The 19,396-nt window shown below is 36.2% G+C and overlaps 1 protein-coding gene across 2 annotated transcripts; it reads left to right on the top strand.

Annotated features, from left to right (window-relative positions):
* Positions 1–19,121, top strand: LOC128244614 (sodium- and chloride-dependent glycine transporter 2-like). 2 transcript variants are annotated; one of them, XM_052962626.1, is made up of 13 exons: positions 1–393; positions 2,797–2,928; positions 6,274–6,538; positions 8,300–8,475; positions 10,900–10,991; positions 11,511–11,614; positions 12,687–12,811; positions 13,356–13,468; positions 14,105–14,233; positions 15,453–15,552; positions 16,938–17,038; positions 17,831–17,923; positions 18,957–19,121. In XM_052962626.1, exons 1-13 carry the CDS (start codon positions 162–164, stop codon positions 19,107–19,109), a joined length of 1,815 nt encoding a protein of 604 aa, XP_052818586.1. In that variant the 5' UTR covers positions 1–161; the 3' UTR covers positions 19,110–19,121. The 2 variants fall into 2 exon arrangements, with proteins under 2 accessions (XP_052818586.1, XP_052818585.1); XM_052962625.1 differs by having other exon boundaries at positions 17,756–17,923.
* The last annotated feature ends 275 nt before the right edge of the window (positions 19,122–19,396 follow it).

The following is a 19,396-nucleotide window of genomic DNA, read 5'->3' as shown; positions in this document are numbered from 1 at the left end:
GTTAATGATATGTGCTTTGCATTTTATTTTGAGTAAGCATTCAAATGTTTAAACATTAAACAGTTTGCTTTGAGCTAAGAATTTACAGAAGGCTATATTTAATTGTCAGACCTTGATAGAACAATAAAAGAATACTCGAACTAGTAAACTGTGTATCTACTATGATTGCTCAGGATGGTGGGAAAACAAGTGAGTCCAATATTGTGGAGTATGCCCCTACCGCGTTGGAACAAACCCTGGATACAGGAGATAGGGAGGAAGGCTCTGGGGATGGAGATTATGCCCGGGGTGTGTGGGGGAGGAAATTGGAGTTCCTGCTGTCGGTGATTGGATATTCCGTCGGCGTCGGCAACCTTTGGAGATTCCCATACTTGGTCATGCAGAATGGTGGAGGTATGTAAACAAATGGTTGTTCCAAATGTATATCTTAAAAGGGCATCACAAAGAAATGTTGTTTTATTCCCATATAGTCCTATAATAAAATAATTATATTTTATCAAATCATATGCATGCACTAATGGCATTATGTTATGATCACTACAATGCAGTATTAAACTCGTAAAAATCTTTCTAGTGTTAAACATGCCTGTAACAGGTTAGTACAGCCGAACCCCGGTGAATTGAACTCCCATTAACCGGCAAAAATACTAGCCTCGGGGAATTCAAGCTAAGCGGGAATACCTTCAGTTTAAAGAAATCGGTCCTAAACATCAAGTTCGAGTCAAGCGACTTCGAGCCAATGGGGTTCGACTGTAGTAAAATCAGGCATATTTATTTAGTTTAAACAGTATTTTATTCAAAAATAACATACAAAAACATTTACAATTATATATATATTTCTTTTACAAAAAGTAAGAATCGGGAAACAAATTCCTTTCGTAATGTTATTTATTCAAATAAATTAATGGTGTTCTTTCGCGGTCAAAACGCCTGTAATTTTGGAGACGTGTTTAAAGTATGTGTTAGGATATATACATTAATAGAAATATGTCCCTGTTTTATTAAAAGTTAAGCGTTTGTCACATTAGAGTAGAAGAACTAAGGGTATGTGCACAAGTGATATCATTGAAACACTGCTGCCGCTGTGTTTAGTATAAGGGCCATATTAGACGATAAATATTTCAAGAGCGTTACAGAAACATGTGGGAGATTCAATGATATTTTTGAGGAAGAGCATGATACAGAGAGCTGCAACCGAGCCTAAAAAAGGAATGCAGGGTTGGATTTCGGCGATTAAACAGGGGAATAACTTTGCAAAATGTGTGTGAATTTAAATTTAAAAAAGTGGAATGTTTAACAATACATCACTGGTTATAACAAAAGTTAACATCGAGGCATAAAAACATGATTTTCAGTACCATCTGCTTTTGATCAAGTACGAAGGTTTAAGAAAAAGAATAGGCGAGTGGATTGGAATACGACAAAGTAGGAATAAAGTTAAAGGTTATTGACTGGTCATTCCCAATTTTCAAGGGAACTCCCGAGAACGCCTTTTGCATAATTTATAAGAAAATGTTTTCGCGTTGGAGATAAATTTGTGAGCATGGTTTTCAAATAGTAGTTTTCAAAAAGAAGAGTCTGGACAGTGACAAATTTAGTTGGTTGGAAATTTTGATTTTTTTTGTCTCTGCTCTCGGTAGGGTTGACAGTGAAATAAATAATGGTATGTTGATACTCTTTGGCCACATTGAACGAGTGGATCTAAAAAAAGATTTCTTTGAAAACCCCCCACCTCTCTTAGCGTGCTACAGTTGGTCCTTATGCAATACAGTTGTCCCATACGACACCACCATACTCCAAATGAGGCCTTATGAAGCTCATTTGCAAGGCAAGAGTGCGACAGAACAAATTTAAACCGCAGAATACCCAGTATCCGACAAAATTTGTTGTGAAAAAAAATGATATGATCTTTCCATTTCGCAACATCAGAAATACAGTGAAATAGATGTTTGTGAGAAGGAACATTTTGTGTATAGGTAGTGTGCATAAATAAGGGTGGATGAATCAATTAATCCACAAATAAGCGGATTTTAGCTTCATTATCAGAAACAATATCGTGAGTGTAGATGAGGATAAGAAAAGCGCCGAGTATAGAGCATTGAGGTACCCCTGGCAGTATATCAGCCCAATATAACGAAGCAAACGAGACAACAGATATTGTTGTCTATGGTGTACCAGTTAAGCAGAATATCTCTGATGCATAATTAATTTAGATAATTTATGTATAAGACCTCTATTCCAGCAGCGATCGAAAGCCTTAGATACATCACAAAATACTGCTCTCGCAACCCAGCCCTCATCCGCTAATTCACTGATTTCAGAATCCCAGACAAATACCTGCGGCGTGGCAAAAAGTCTATATGTACATGACGTGTGAACCGAAACACAAAGGACTTCAAACTTACTTTTCTGTGGTTTGAATAGTCTAAATTTCCATTCACACGCATTTTATAGTAAAATAGTCAAAACAAACTGAGTGGATAGATCCATGCAATATATGTCTAGTAAATTGTAAAATATTTTAAGGATATTTACTTTTCTATTGAATTTCTGTGCGCTAAATTGTAAATAATTTAAGTACTTTTTGTATGAAATCTTTACTGTAATTGAATGGGTTTATTTAATGTTATATCAGACCTATTTACATAAGGTATACTTTGTTCTTTTCTTTTCTATTCAATTTAATATGTGCAATTAATTGTGATCTATTTTTAGTCATATCAAGCAAATTTATTACTAAGTTTACTTTTGTGTAAAGTTCATGTGTAGTTAATACTTATAATTTTGTTTCCACAGGAGCATTCCTTATTCCATTTTTCTTCTTCCTGGTCCTGTGTGGGGTGCCCTTGTTCTACCTTGAGCTGTGTCTGGGTCAGTTTTCCGGGATTTCGTGTCTTTACGTATGGAAGTTCTGCCCTCTCTTTAAAGGTAAATGCACGCCAACATGTAGGTCAGTTTAAAAAAAAAACTGTCTTAGATTAGAACCAAAATGCATTAACTTAAGATATATGTCAAGAATAGCTACTTCTGTTTAATCTTCAACTGCTGTTTATCTTGATAGAACAACCATTAGTATTTGCGAAACAAATTTTACTTTGTTATTATAACATATCTGGGTTGCTATGGCAACATTTCTTCCAATATGTTATTTTGCAGTTAACCCGTATAAATGGCTAAAGATTAAACAATGATGAAAGTTGTTTACCTATTTAGAAACTGCAGCACAAAGTAACCAGTTGTTTATAAGGATCTTTTGCATGTTATTCAAACCAAGAATGTCACCATGGAAACGCGCATGAAAAGCATATCTGTAATGTTATGCCTTACGGACATATTTTTTTTACTTAGAAATGTTATTTATTATTGATATAAGGAAACGTATATCTGCATATGAATTGATATTTAACCCATGTTCTTATGCACTCAGTTTCATCGTAATTACTGTGGTAACCAGTTAACATGAACTACATGTATTGTTTATTTTGTTTTAAATAGCTGGGTTACTTTGTATGGATATAATGTTTGTTACTGTTATAGAAAATTTTGAATATGACGTGATGCATACAGGACCAAATATAATGCCTCAAGTGTGTTACTCTTTTCTAAGATTTTACCCTTTGACCTAGTTTTTAACCCCATGTGACCAAATTTTACAAGCGGTTGAGACTTGATCAGAGGAAACATTCTGACCAAGATTGAACATAATCTTACCAAATACCTACCAAGATATGGTTCCGATGAAATCGTTCCAGACATTTGTTTAAGATTTGACCTAGTGACCTTATTTTTGACCACATGTAACCCAGATTTAAATTTGTCCAAGACTTCATGAACGGAAAATATTCAAATAAAGTTTGATAAAAATTGAACCAAATATCATGCCTCTTGTTCTGTTTTTTTATGATTTGACTTAGTGACCTCGTGTTTGACCCCATATGCCCAACTTTAACAAGTGGTCGAAAAGTCATCAAGAGGAAGTTCTTACCTAGTTTGAACAGACGGAAGAACGGAATGACGGACGGAAGAAAAAAGCGAAAACAATATCCCCGTCCCGAAACCTTCGTGTTTTAACAGCGTGTATGAATACAGTTGTCTCTGATGCAGTTACCTAAGTTGCAAAGTTGTAACACTAGTTATTCATGAAAAATATTGCATGGGTTTAACACTCCTGTGCCTTTAGTAATGTTATAATAAAAGTTATTGGCAATTTCAATGTAAATTTTAAAGGTTAAGAAACCGGCTAGTAAGAGAGGAATTTTTATTTTTCTAAAAACTTCAAAAAAATATATTATTCAACTGAAATGCACATAATTTATGAGCATTTTAGATTGATATCGTATTATAAAATTGAGAAAATACAATTACAAGCTTTAAAGTAAGTTAAGATTCACGTCTGTTGCTCTAGGCTGTTGCTAATGTATGCAGAGAAAGGAATTAGTATTCAAACTTAAACTACAGTTCCCGACGAAAGGCAACACATGTTGTTTCATAATACGGCCAAGTATTCGCAGTGTCTTTGCCTCTTTTTTTCAAACAATGTTATGATATATTATAGACGATTAAATACGTTAACATGCAAATATCATTTTGTCAAGTTAAGAATTACACCATAAAACGTTAAAAGTATGTACGTTGACTTGACATATCAACTGTACTGTACTGTACTGTTGAAATGTTGCACGAGTGTGTACGTTGACTTGACATAACAAATGTACTGTACTGTACTGTTGAAATGTTGCACGAGTATGTATGTTGACTTGACATTACAACTGTACTGTACTGTACTGTACTGTTGAAATGTTATACGAGTGTGTACGTTGACTTGACATAAAAACTGTACTGTACTGAACTGTACTGCAATGTACTGTACTGTTGAAATGTTGCACGAGTGTGTACGTTGACTTGACATAACAACTGTACTTTACTGTACTGTACTGTTGAAATGTTGCACGAGTGTGTATGTTGACTTGACATAGCAACTGTACTTTAGTGTACTGTACTGTACTGTTGAAATGTTGCACGAGTGTCGTATGTTGACTTTACATAACAACTGTACCGTACTGTACTATTGAAAAGTTGCACGAGTGTGTATGTTGACTTGACATAACAACTTTTCTGTATTGTACTGTACTGTAATGTACTGTTGAAATGTTGCACGAGTGTCGTATGCTGACGTTTTTATAGTACCGCTTGTTTTAACGTGTTCTTTTAAAACCCTGCAATTATAAGCATCTAAGAACAACCTTCTTTTACACCGAGAAAGCCACGTTAAAACACTTTCAACGAATTTTAATTTTTAATTCTGGGACGTCTTCATTACAGATCGGTCAAATGCGTGTACGTAGGTATGCCGTGTTGGGAAAAGATTATTTGAATGGTCAAAGTAAAACGTTTTGAAAGAAAACACGCACAATTTTGGAAAGCTTGTGAATTGGTGATTTCGGTAGGCTAGGTCTCGAATTTAGAAGCGAGTTAATAACGTAGAAATATGCAAATAACTTACCTGATTTGTGCTATTTGCCTTTCTTTCTGTGTACACGTTACCATTAGTGTGTCACGTGTGACAAAATTGTTTCCACACATTGATAAATATATAAAAAAGTGGAAAATGTTGAGAAGAATTATGATCTTAAAAAAGTAAAAAAATAACATACGCATTATCTTTGACATCTGGAAGCGGGCATGCTATCCACAGGACCACGACCCCATTAGCAATTGCTGTAGCAGTTTAAATATTGAACAGTAAACGTCTAAATAAAATCCGCCATTACTTGACGTCTTTCTTCAATTGTTTTTAAATAAATATAATTCTAATCTTTTTACACCTACTTGGCATAATCTTGGGTCTATGTTGGCGAAATTTAACAACACTTAAACACCTATTTTGTAAAATAAATATACTTTGTAATGTTGTTTCAAAGCTCTTCTTTGTAGAGGTAATGAAATTAAATCAGGAATGCCATCTTTAACCTTTCGTTAACCAAGCCCTTCTACTTATGTTATCATAGTTTTGCTACACATTTAAAGGTCGATGACTTCAAACTCGGTATTCTCATTATTCATGATCATTTGATGATTTCTTTTGATTTGTGAGGTGAATATGTCGCAGGTCAAGATCGTGGTGACCCTAAATAGAAGAATATGGATACTCAGGACATGAAATCTAGTTTATCTAATAGAAAAAGTACAATATTGCATCTAAGTCTTGAATCGAATTATTGGACATATTACCTATCTCAATGACCAACTTCCTGGTGACTCTCCCCTACCCAGGTATCGGGTACATGATGTTGGTGCTGTCCTTCATCTGGTGCTGGTACTACATTATGGTGCTCGTCTGGGTCCTCGTGTATCTTGTCAACTCCTTCCTACCCCAGCTCCCTTGGAGTGCATGCGGTCAAGCGTGGAATACAGATCAGTGTATCGAGGGGCTCCGCTCCCTTGGCAACTGTTCCGAGGTGAACACTGTGTGTAATGCCAGCAAGGCTGTGTACACGGCTGATGACATGGCTAGAACCGCTAGCAAGGAGTTTTGGCAGTAAGTGCATTTAGTATGCATAAAACAATTACCGCTGAAGGTTTTACATGCATTGAATTTGATGATTTCATTTGGTTTGTCTTTTTAATCACAATACACATATTTGACACAAAACTGATATGTCACAAATTATACACAACATCGAATACTCACAAACGTTTGTTGATTTTTTTTTGTTAGTCCTTAAAGCTGCACTCTCACAGATTAAACATTTTTACAACTTTTTTTTATTTTTTTGTCTTGGAAAAAGCAATTTTTGGCTTAAATATCTGCAAAACAATGATATAAACAATGATATAAGATTGTTGACAAAAAGTCAGATCGTAGATTTTCATGTTTCATGGCTTAAACCGTTACTAGCGGTTTAAGAAAAATGCATCAATTTTCGAACTTAAATATAAAAATCTTTGATCTAATTTTTGTCAGCAGTCTTATTTAACTGGTTTCCATGGATTTTCGCAAAAATTGGCTTGTTCCAAGAAAAAAAAGTTGTCAAAACGTTCAATCTGTGAGAGTGCAGCTTTATGATCACAATACACATATATGACACTGAAAACTTATATGTCACAAACTATAAACCACCTAGAATACTCACAATTGACTGTTAATTTGCAACACTTTTTGGTTTCATTTAAATCCATACTGATTAGTGGAAAAACTGTCATATTGTAGAGGATAAAAAACAGATCTGTGGTTAGATTAAATAAATATACTATCCATAGTGTCATGGAAAAACATATGTTCACGAGTCGAGAAGCCACCAGTGAAAATATAGTATTTTCTATGATCACGAGTAAAATTAATTACGATCTTACATAATGAAATAATCAAATTTTCTGTTTCTTTAATGCTTATTTTCGGAGTTTTATTAGTATTTTAATTTATTTTCTTAATTACCTCCGTTTTGGAAAAGGGTGTAATTTACGCCGCTACCCGTTGGACGCCCCTCACGCAAAATTATAACTGATGACGCGGCTGCCTATTTTCTATTTCCGGTTTGTTGAAAAGAAGTTTTCTCATATTATTTCTTATAGTTTATTATTCTCTCGTTTTTTAAGTGCAAATATTTCATGAAAAAGTAATCAATGAAGTTTTATTAGTGCACCTATGTTCCAAACATAACGAAAACACTTTTATATTAAACGGGACATGAACATCTAATCAAATTACTACGCCGCCATTTATTCAATGAAAATTTAAAAGGTCGAACGTGTTAGCAAAACAATTGCGGATAATTATTGGATATAAGACATTTTCTAAGTTTTGAGTGTGTTTCCTGATACATAGGTATTCAGTCATCTAACTGTCAGAGACCAGTCTGTTTTGCTTGAAGACAGGTCGTTTTCCAGGTAAAAAATGAAGACCACGCTATGTTGTTGACAAATTTTGAGTCGTGGATGGGGTAAAAACAATCAGTTAACCTCTAAATTGATGTGTGAATTTTCCGGAAAGTTCGTATTACGAATTACAACCACAAACAGTTCAAAATACATTTGAACCATGATATTACATTGTATTCATGTTCGAACAGTTGTTTTCGTCTATAATTTGTTTGGTATGAAAGCAAATGTTTTGAATATTTTTTGGCCAACATTTTCTGGTTCAAAGTGAAGTGTTTTGTTTTGATCAAGGAGAAGTATTTTTAAAATAGTTCTAAAAGTTGAAATTTTCACATCTTATTCTGCAGTTTACTGTTGTTATTTTACTGATAAATCTGCATATTTCATCAAAAAGCATGATTTTTTTTATTTTTTATTTCAGTAACTATGTCTTACACCGTTCCAATGGCCTGGAAGATATGGGGTCTATCCAGTGGCACCTGGTGGTAGCGCTGGTTGTGGCATGGCTCATTATCTTCCTTTGCCTCATGAAGGGCATTAAAAGTTTGAGCAAGGTCGTCTATGTGACAGCATTACTGCCATATATACTTCTCACTGGTAAAGGAATTTGAGTTAAATATGAACATTTAGTCACCTTTGTAACAAATTAGGCATATAGGGAATATCAATCATGTTGTCTGGCAGACACATAGTGAATATGGATCACGTTGTCTGACAGACATACAGGAAATATGGATCATGTTGTCTGACAGACACATAGTGAATATGGATCAGGTTGTCCGGCAAACATATAGCGAGTATGGATCATGTTGTCTGACAGACGTACAGGGAATATGGAATGTTGTCTGGCAGACACATAGTGAATATGGATCACGTTGTCTGACATACATACCGGGAATATGGATCATGTTGTCTGGCAGACATATAGTTAATATGGATCATGTTGTCTCACTGACACATAGTGAATATGGATCATGTTGTCTGGCAGACATATAGGGAATATGGATCACGTTGTCTGACAGACATATAGTGAATATGGATCACGTTGTCTGACATACATACAGGGATTATGGATCATATTGTCTGGCAAACATATAGGCAATATGGATCATGTCGTCTGACAGACATATTGGAAATATCGATCATGTTGTCTGGCAGAAACATAGGGGATATCGATCATGTTGTCAGACAGAAATAAAGGAAATATGCATCAAGTTGTCTGGCAGACTCATAGGAAATATCGATCATGTTGTCTGGCAGACATATAGGGGATATGGATCATGTTGTCTGACAGACATAAAGGGGACATGGGTTGTGTTTCTTGACAAATATATAGGGGATATGGATTGTGTTTCCTGACAAATATATAGGGAATATGGATCCTGTTGTCTGGCAGACATATAGGAAATATATATCTTGTTGTCTGGCAGACATATAGAGAATATGAATCATGTTGTCTGGCAGAAACATAGTGAATATGGATCACGTTGTCTGACATACATACAGGGAATATGGATCATGTTGGCTGGCAGGAATACAGGGAATATGGATCATATTGTCTGGCAAACATACAGGGAATATGGATCATGTTGTTTGTCAGACAAATAGGGAATATGGATGAAGTTGTCTGGCAGACATGTAGGAAATATCGATCAAGTTGTCTGGCAGACATGTAGGAAATATCGATCATGTTGTCTAGCAGACATGTGGGGAAAATGGATCAGGTTGTCTGGCAGACATATAAGGAACATGGATCGCGTTAACTGGCAGACATGAGGGGAATGTGTATCATGTCGTCTGGCAGACATATAGGGAACATGAATCATGTTATCTGGCAGAAAAAAGGGTATATGGATCACGTTGTCTGGCAGACACATAGTGAATATGGATCATGTTGTCTTGCAGACATATAAGGAATATGGATCATGTTGTCTGGCAGGCATTTAAGGAATATGGATCATGTTGTCTGGCAGACACATAGTGAATATGGATCATGTTGTCTTGTAGATACATCAGAAATATGGATCATGTTGTCTGGCAGGCATATTGGGAATATGGAACATGTTGTCTGGCAGCCAAAAAGGTGATATGGATCATGTTGTCTGGCAGACATATAGAGAATATGGATCATGTTGTCTGGCAGACATATAGGGAATATGGATCATGTTGTCTGGCAGACTTAAAGGGAATATGGATCATAATGTCTGGCAGACATATAGGGAATATGGATCATGTTGTCTGGCAGACATACAGGGAATATGGATCATGTTGTGTGACAGACATACAGGGAATATGGATCATGTTGTGTGACAGACATATAGGGAATATGGGTCATGTTGCCTGGCAGACATATAGGGAATATGGATCATGTTGTGTGACAGACATATAGGGAATATGGATCATGTAATCTGGCAGACATAAAGGGAATATGGATCATGTTGTCTGGCAGACATAAAGGGAATATGGATCATGACGAATGGCAGACATGTAGTGAATATGGATCATGACGACTGGCAGACATAAGGGGAATATGGATCATGACGACTGGCAGACATGTAGTGAATATGGATCATGACGACTGGCAGACATAAGGGGAATATGGATCATGACGACTGGCAGACATATAGGGAATATGGATCATGACGACTGGCAGACAAAAAGAGAATATGGATCATGTTGTCTGGCAGACTTGTAGGAAATATGGATCATGATGACTGGCATCGTTGTCGTCCGCCGTGTCACACTCATTTCCTCTCTCTAACTTTCAAGAGCATTTGTTTTCTAAACTTTACTAAACTTGGTTTTAATGTTTATTGATATAACATCTCGACTGAGTTTGAACAACAGCCATACTGCATTTTACTTTCAGGATATACATGATTGATAAACGTGATAATTTAGTTTGTAAGCTAACCTGAAAACACCCTTTTGCAAGTTTATTATTTTATAAATTATTTTGTAAATTCAAATATGATAATGAAAACATTATAAATCCAATTTCGTATTTATTTCTGTTTCCAGCCTTCCTTATTAAGGGGTTGACCCTGCCAGGGGCCAAGGATGGAATTATTTACTACCTAAAACCGGACTTCAGCACTTTACTCGACTTTGGAGTATGTTGGGAATCTATGATATTAAGATTAATTTTATTTCCAACTATGGGTCATGTGGTATATTAAATGTGAATCATAATATTATATCATACGTAATTTAGAAAATACTTTAAATCGCAGTAACATAGGTTGTAATGCAAATAAAGCATAATTCGTAAAAAAAAATTCAAACACAAGTAACATAAGCTTTCAAGTGTGTCAATATCGTTAAACATGTTTCCTGTGATTGTTTGTGGTGGCGTTGGTTGGTTCTCACTTGTTATATAAACCACATGTTCTTTACGTGTTTTTTTTAAATAATACTAAGTTGCACCTTTAAATTAAACAATTTATGAACGTCACTTTTGCTGGAGAAACATTACTATATATTTACAAGTCACTTGAATCGGTCAAAATTAACGTAATGCAGCTGAGCAAAAAAAGTATTCTGAGTTTATTGTGTGCATCATACATTTTACAATGATTCACTATCCATGCATACTAGTTGTCTCCTGCAATTCATCCCATTGCCTTACACAGGTGTGGGTAACGGCTGCTGTCCAGGTATTCTACTCTCTGGGTCCGGCCTGGGGCGGCCTTATTACGATGGCCAGTTATAACAAGTTCAACAACAACTGCCTCAAGTAAGTTGCCATCCTGGATATGGTATTCCGGTTAGCGATATATGGCAGGTGTTCAATCAAAAGGACAGTAATAGAGCGCATTTTCAATATAAAGATTGATTAATTGAACATTTTCATGTGTATAACATACCCAGTTTTAGGAGGACACATTGTAGGTACAGATTCTACTCAATTATGTTTACCGGTATATATATGTTTCACCACAGTGTTATGGTTCAAGTGGAGTGATGTGACAAGTTTTGCATAACATATAAACATTAATTAGGAAGAAGATTTGCATGCGTTTGCATGCATTTACAGTGGGTAAAATTCGTATTAATCCAGTTTTTAAGGGATATATATTCAGCTATTATTTCTAAGGAAGGTTAAGGTGCATTTCTACACATGATAAAGGGCTTTTGCCACAATTTCTCTAAAATTCTAAGGCGTACCAAGCTTAAGTATCTTATTTAGTTTAGCCAAAATAACAATTTTTGGTTGGTTTTACATAATGAAAAGTGATAAGACGACAGGATATATGTAAGTTAATTTAGGGTTTCAGTCTGTTTTTTTTAAAAGAGCAGGGGAGTACTGAAGAGGGGCAGGATGCTAAGAGCAGGGGAGTACTGAAGAGAGGCAGGGTGCTAAGAGCAGGGGAGTACTGAAGAGAGGCAGGGTGCTAAGAGCAGGGGAGTACTGAAGAGGGGCAGGGTGCTAAGAGCAGGGGAGTACTGAAGAGGGACAGGGTGCTAAGGGAGAATAGGGCACATTGTATAGCGCTGTGAATAGTTTAAACATTATGATTTCAACATAAAATGCTAGGGAATATTTTCATTTTTAAGTAATAGTAAGTATCAACTGCCAAATTCTAAAGTTTGTGTGTATTTATAAAACATTGTATTAAAATGTTTGATTTTTTAACTCTATGAATAGAAGAAGGCAGATGGGTACATATGCTGGCCTCCATATGGGAAGAGGAGTGCTAACGTACAATAGCAGTGTGCAAGAACCTTCCATAACTCTTTAGCTAACACCCTATAACATGTTTCATGGTTCCAAGCCTGCCAATATTGAAGTAAAATTCCCATTACAGAGATGCACTGATATGCGTAATGGCGGATGGTTTTACCAGCTTCTTCGGAGGGTTTGTTATCTTCTCTGCGATTGGCTTCATCGCTAAAGAGGCAAACATGGATGTTAAGGATGTAGCAACGTCAGGTAAAATTAGCTTGCCTCAAATTGCAGAATTACCTTAAGTTTACTCTTTTACTATCAGGCCACAAGCCATCTACATTACTATGACTGATTACAGCTATAATATGATTTGAATCACTCTCTTGGCGGTTGTTTGAGTAGAAGCTGGTACAAGTTTCCTTGGCCTGCTGGAATTTAGCACATTACCTCTTTGGTGAGAGGTGTAACCTAGTTAACTTGTAAAGGGTGGACAAAACCCGCTCTACTAATTTTTGCATAGGTGGACAAACCCCCTTCATCAATATTTTGATAGGCGGACGAATCCCCTTCGCCAATTTTTGCATACCGGGAGGCTTTAACCAAGCTGCCCCTTACAGGTCTAGGTCTAGCCTTGGTAATATATCCAAAAGGGATAAACAAGTTGTTATGTTCCATGTTATATTACAGGTCCTGGTCTAGCGTTGGTAATATACCGAGAGGCTTAACAAAACTGCCTCGGCCGTAACTCTTTGCCGTCCTGCCACAACTCTCGGATATCCTGTTCTTTGTGTTCAATGTAATATTACAGGTCCTGGCCTGGCGTTGGTAATATACCCGGAGGCGTTAACCAAGCTGCCCCTGCCACAACTCTGGGCCGTGCTGTTCTTTGTAATGCTTCTCTCCCTTTGTATCGACAGTCAGGTAGGGGTTTCTACTTTTCCGAATTTCAAGATATTGTTTTATAACTTAAAAAAGCATGTTCTAATTGTTGTGGTAATTTTTTAATATTAAATGTTTAAAGTATTGGGTTTAATGGTGTTTAGTTACATCAGGCAAGTGACAGACATTTCGGAATTTCGGAATTATCTTGTTCTCTACTGTATGTAAGACATTTTGTATTTTTAGTATTTTATCGATGTACGCGATTGGAAATTAAATCCTGCTGTTGAAGACCATTCAGAAGATCACCCTTTATTGATGAGAATAAATTATTTCATTATGGTTGTGTTTGTCAAAATAAGATTTTTTTTAAAACTTTCAACTCATCTCAGCTTGTTAATATTTGAGCACAGAGGATTATCAAAAGTTCACAAATGATATGACACACAATGACTCTGGTATGAATGTTCATAACTGTTAAACCGATTGAGTGACCAGTTACAAGATTTACTAGTCACATGAAAACCCTGCACAAAGAAATGCAAGTGAATATATTAAATATATAATTATATCTTTGATAAAGAAAATAGATACTTATTGAGGGCGTTAATGAAAAGCGTAGTAACACTGTTGAAATTTAGGAAGTTATATATTTGAATTAGCATGCCTATATTTTAGTTTGGAGTGTTTGAGACGCTTTCTAGTGGGTTAATGGACACATTCCCGAGACTGAGAAAACACAAGGTGCTTGTGACTGCGTGTCTGAGTGTCGTAATTATGTTTCTGGACCTTCCATATACGACAGGTGTAAGTAGCTTTCAGTGGGTGCTATTTAACTATGAAACAAACATTATTGATCAGAAAAGTTTTCGATCTTCTTTGATTTTTAACTGTGTAAAGTGACACAAGGATGATGGGCCTGAGTGTTACAAGTGTATCATCAGTTTGATGCACTTATTATTTTGGAGGTTATTGCTGCACACGTAAATATGTTTGGCATGTTGTGCTGTCATGTGGCTTTTCATTTTATAGAATGAGTGATTAACTGTTTATATGACATATTGTTCGAAATATTGTCTCCTCTCTGGGTAGAAGACTGGTATCTCTATCTGTACCAGGTAGTAAACTGGTCTCTACCTGTACCATTTTGTAGACTAGTACCTACCTGTACCAGCTAGTAGACTGGTATCTACCTGTACCAGCTAGAAGACTGATATCTTCGTGTACCATTTTGTAGACTGGTATCTTTCTGAACCAGCAAGTAGACTGGGAACTCCCTGAACCAGCTTGTAGACTGGTATATACTGATACCAACTAGACGACTGGTATCTACCTGTGCCAATTAGTAGAAGTTAGCAAACTGGTGTTTACCTGTACCAGCTATTGGACTGGTATCTTCCTGAACCAGCTAGTAGATTGGCATCTCCCTGAACCAACTAGACGACTGATATCTACCTGTGTCAGTTGGTAGGAGCTAACAAACTGGTGTCTACCTGTACCAGCTAGAAGACCGATATCTAACTATATAGACTAGCAGAGTGGTTTCTACCTGTTCCAGCTAGTAGACTGGTGTCTACCTGTACCTGCTAGTAGACTGGTGTCTACCTGTACCAGCTAGTAGACTGGTGTCTACCTGTACCAGCTAGTAGACTGGTTTCTACCTGTTCCAGCTAGTAGACTGGTGTCTACCTGTTCCAGCTAGTATACTGGTGTCTACCTGTACTAGCTAGTAGACTGGTGTTTACCTGTACCAGCTAGTAGACTGGTGTTTACCTATACAAGCTAGTAGACTAATATCTAACTGTATTTGCTAATAGACTGGCCTCTACATGTATAATCTATTAACCTGATATCTAACTGTATTGGCTAGTAGACTGGTATCTTCCTGTACCAGATAAGAGACTGATATCTACCTGAACCATCTAGTCAATTGATATCTACATGCACCATTTACATAAGTGGTAGTTTGCTGCTATCTGTGATCTTAAATTATTCTATTTTATATATGTCCATTGTTTTGTTTCAGGCTGGTATCTACCTGTACCAGCTAGTAGATTGGTATTTCTCTGCGTTCTGTGTCCTCATCATCTCTTTCCTGGAGTGCTTCCTTATAGCATGGGTCTATGGTAAGTCAACATGTGCTTCTGAGAACTTATTTGTGGCAATGGTGGCACAATAGTTTTGTGTTTTATTTTTCAGTAAATGATCTAGTGTTTAAGTTTATTAAGAAATCCGCTATTTTCATTTTTGAACAAAAGTCATATCATTATGTAGATTCTATCAGAAAACAAATCATTTCGTTGAACATACGGCAATTGGCAGCATCTGTGTACAGTACTTCATAATTACAATATTGATTTAATAGTGAACAGGGTAACGAACTGTGTCCTTCGCTGGAATTTATAATGCGTTGCTGTATTGTACAACTGTTATACAACTGAATGTTTGATACATTGATTAGGCTTTACTTAATGCTTTAAAGTGTTCGTCCCACTTGCATACATTTAAATCACATATCACTAGTTTATTATCTAAGACAAGTTTCGCTGTACTATAGTACAGGCTTCGTTTTTTGCCATCTGGTTTTATATTTGTCTGTTTGCACAGTAATTTAAATAGAGGTTATCCTAATTTTATGTAACTTGTCAAACGTTTTAGCCAGATTGAGGTTGGTTCAACGTCAAGGTCACAACATATTGCAACATATGATATACATTTTATTAATATATATCTTGCTATTGAATAAGTTTTGCGCAATGTTTCTGAAATTTGAGATTCAGATCTATATAAATAAGTCTTCAAAAAGAGTTTGTGTTTTGAGATTAATGGTTCACAACATGCACAACTGCTAATGCCGAACCTTAACGGTCCACAACAAGCACAAACTTAGCTGAAACGGCCATAATAGAAACTACAGTTAATGTCGAACCAAAACGGTCAACAGCAATCACAACTGTTTATGCTGAACTGAAACTGACAAGAACAGACTCAGCTTATAGTGGCGAATCGAAACAGTCCACAACAGGCACGCCTTTTAATATTGAAACGGGACGGTCTGCAACAGGCACAGCTGCTAATGCTGATTCGGGACGGTCTACAACGGGCACAACTGCTAATGTCTAAACGGAACGGTCCACAACAGCCACGACTTTTAGTGTCGAAACGGAACGGTACGCAACAGGCACAAGTGCTAATGCCGAACCGGGACGGGCTACAACAGGCACAACTGCTAATGCTGAACCGTGACGGTCCACAACAGGTACAACTGCTAATGCCGAACCGGAACGATGACTTTTAAAACCGGTCAGAATTGTCCATCAAGGTTGAGTTTTGATGATACGGCAATAGCTAATCATCAGTGCAAAAGATGTGCTGTGAGCATGCTTTGTTTTACTGATCGACAAGTTTTTGTCATTAATTTTGTGAATAGTACGTATACGTTTGTAAAGGAAGTCAAGGAAATAAATTGAATCATACAACTTTCGGTTTGTTTTTTTGGTCCATTTTTTAGGAGCAGACCGGTTCTCTAACGATGTCAAACTGATGATCGGACGTACACCGCCAAGGTTCATTAGATTCTGCTGGTGCTTCATCACCCCCGTTATACTGTTGGTTTGTATGATAATTGGAAATGCACATTGCCCCGTCAACTAAATGACGTCAACTATTACTATAGATTTTTTTTTATATTCATACCTTTAATTACCTTGATGACAAAAATGAATGTATTTCTATTCAAATAACTGGGTAAAGACATGTCACATAGTAGCATTTTAACGGTGCAAGAGCATGTAAAAAGCTTTATATTTGTACACCTACTGCGCTGTCCTTGTTGAACGTATATCTCATATTCAATCGAATTCAGATTTGTCAAATAATGTTTTTAGCGATAAATTGTATGTGATGTCGATGAAACAAATGTCTTTATTGACGCCTGAGCTTTTCATACGTCTAAAATTATACTACATTCAAATGTCTTGGACGCACTATATTCAAATAATGAATGTAAATATAAGCATTATTTTTTTAGAATTGCGATTCATTCATCTGGGTATGAAAACATTTGGTTAGTATACAGTACTCGTTAGAACTTCACTAACTTGTGCACTAACCAAATGTTTTCATACACTGATCCTTCAATAAGCAGTATATTCTTATAAAAATCACTTGTGCTTTAAATGGAAAGGATTTGTAAAAAACGTTTTTCTTTGAACTAGTTTTTATACTTTAAAATTAAATGAGCTCACACTTTTTATACGAAAATCTCTTTAAATGGAAACCACTTTGTGATAACACCTATTCTACTCGATTATACATTTCTACACATAGACGATATTCCTGATCATGTGTTACCAATATGAGCCGCCAGCATACGACAATTACGAATACCCAATGTTTGCTAAGGTGTGCGGGAACATTCTTGCCATGGTGCCAGTCATTCCTCTACCTGTGGTCATGATTTACCAGATATGGAGGACACCAGGGTCACTGTATGAAGTAAGAGTTTGTACCATTATATAATTCACGTGTACATGGCTTATGTGTATCTGAAGATTGCCAAGGTACATTCTCACCTGTTGTTGCTCCAACAGAATGAACTGACGTATATAAATCTTGTTTTGTAGTAATCTTATGTGAAGAAAATTGCTTTTGGGTTCAATTGGGTCGAGGTTGCTGTTGCTAAAATTAGAACTACGGATTTCTACTCAAATAATTCGAATTAGGTATAAATTATAGCACTTCTTTGTAAATCATATATATGTACATGTACATAATTTACAAGGTTTTCAAAGAAAACTGTATTATACGAATGTAGATTTCATTGCCCAAGTGACATTCTGAATCTGGTGGATTCAAGGTCACTGTTAATTTACACATAAAAAAAGTTTTTCTTACAATAACTTAAGTTAGGAGTGTCGTTTTGTGATGAAACTTAGTATGTACATATCTGAAATAGAGATGTTCCTTGGGATTGCAGTTGGGGTCTATGGGGTCAAGGCCCCTGCTATTGAAAATAAATAAAACATTTTCCTTTTAATAACTTCATTAAGGTGTGACTCGCGATGAATGTTGTTATGTAGCAAAGTAATGTCGAGACGTGATTGGGGTATTTCGGGTCAAGGTCACTGTTATCAAAAATGAAACAAAAATCTCAATAACTTTAGGGAGTGAAATGAGGTGATGAAACTTTGTATGTAGCAAGCGTACGGGGGAAACTTACCTTGGGATTGCATTTTTGGTATGTGGGGTCAAGGTCACTGTTCCTAAAAAGCAACAGCAGTTTCCACTCAGAATCTTAAGTAAGAAGTGACAAATAGTGATGGAACTTGACATGTATCAAGTGACGTTTCTTCGAATAGGATTTTTGGACACAAATTTTATGTGCACTCCAACCGAGTGCCATATTAATTTTGAAGAATTCGATTTGTTTGCTAATTGCAGTAAAAAAACATATACATCTAGTGCATGCAACCAATTTAAATTTATTAAGATGAACCGCTTTCATTGGCACCAACTATTTTTCTTCCAGCGTATTGTGTATCTACTGAAGCCCTCGCCAGACTGGGGTCCCCATATTTTGGGGGTCAAGGCGGGATACATGGAGATGCAAAACAAAGCCCGAGCCCGTGGTGTCCTCGATGCCGTCAGAGATAAACTGATAGGGCCATCGTACTACAGCTAGTCTTGAATCATATCAGATATTTTATTTTACAGCATTGTATTAATTGTTCTTCATTGGTACAATAAAATAATCAGAATATGGTATCTCCATGGGTTGTTATTTGTTTCAGAATCTCATATTGACCTTTCACAAACATCTTAAAAGTTTTTACATTTTTGAAAATGATTAATTTAATCTGAAAAGCGTAGCGCATAGTTATACATTTTTGGTTTGTGTGTTAAGTCATATGTATTTTAAAGTAGAAATTTGCAAGAACAATGCATACCTTATAGCAATACACATACAAC

The sequence above is a fragment of the Mya arenaria genome, chromosome 8 (genome assembly GCF_026914265.1).
Source record: "Mya arenaria isolate MELC-2E11 chromosome 8, ASM2691426v1".
Classification (NCBI taxonomy): domain Eukaryota; kingdom Metazoa; phylum Mollusca; class Bivalvia; order Myida; family Myidae; genus Mya; species Mya arenaria.
The sequence above is the reverse complement of the archived record's forward strand: the minus strand, read 5'-3'. Positions and strand labels throughout refer to the sequence as shown.

Excerpts from the sequence above, each read along its gene's own strand:
- LOC128244614 (XM_052962625.1), top strand. The coding sequence starts at position 162 with ATGATTGCTCAGGATGGTGGGAAAACAAGTGAGTCCAATATTGTGGAG. Across the intron at positions 8,476-10,899 it reads GCCATATATACTTCTCACTG|CCTTCCTTATTAAGGGGTTG; the intron begins GTAAAGGAATTT and ends TTCTGTTTCCAG. Across the intron at positions 17,039-17,755 it reads TCACCCCCGTTATACTGTTG|ACGATATTCCTGATCATGTG; the intron begins GTTTGTATGATA and ends TTCTACACATAG.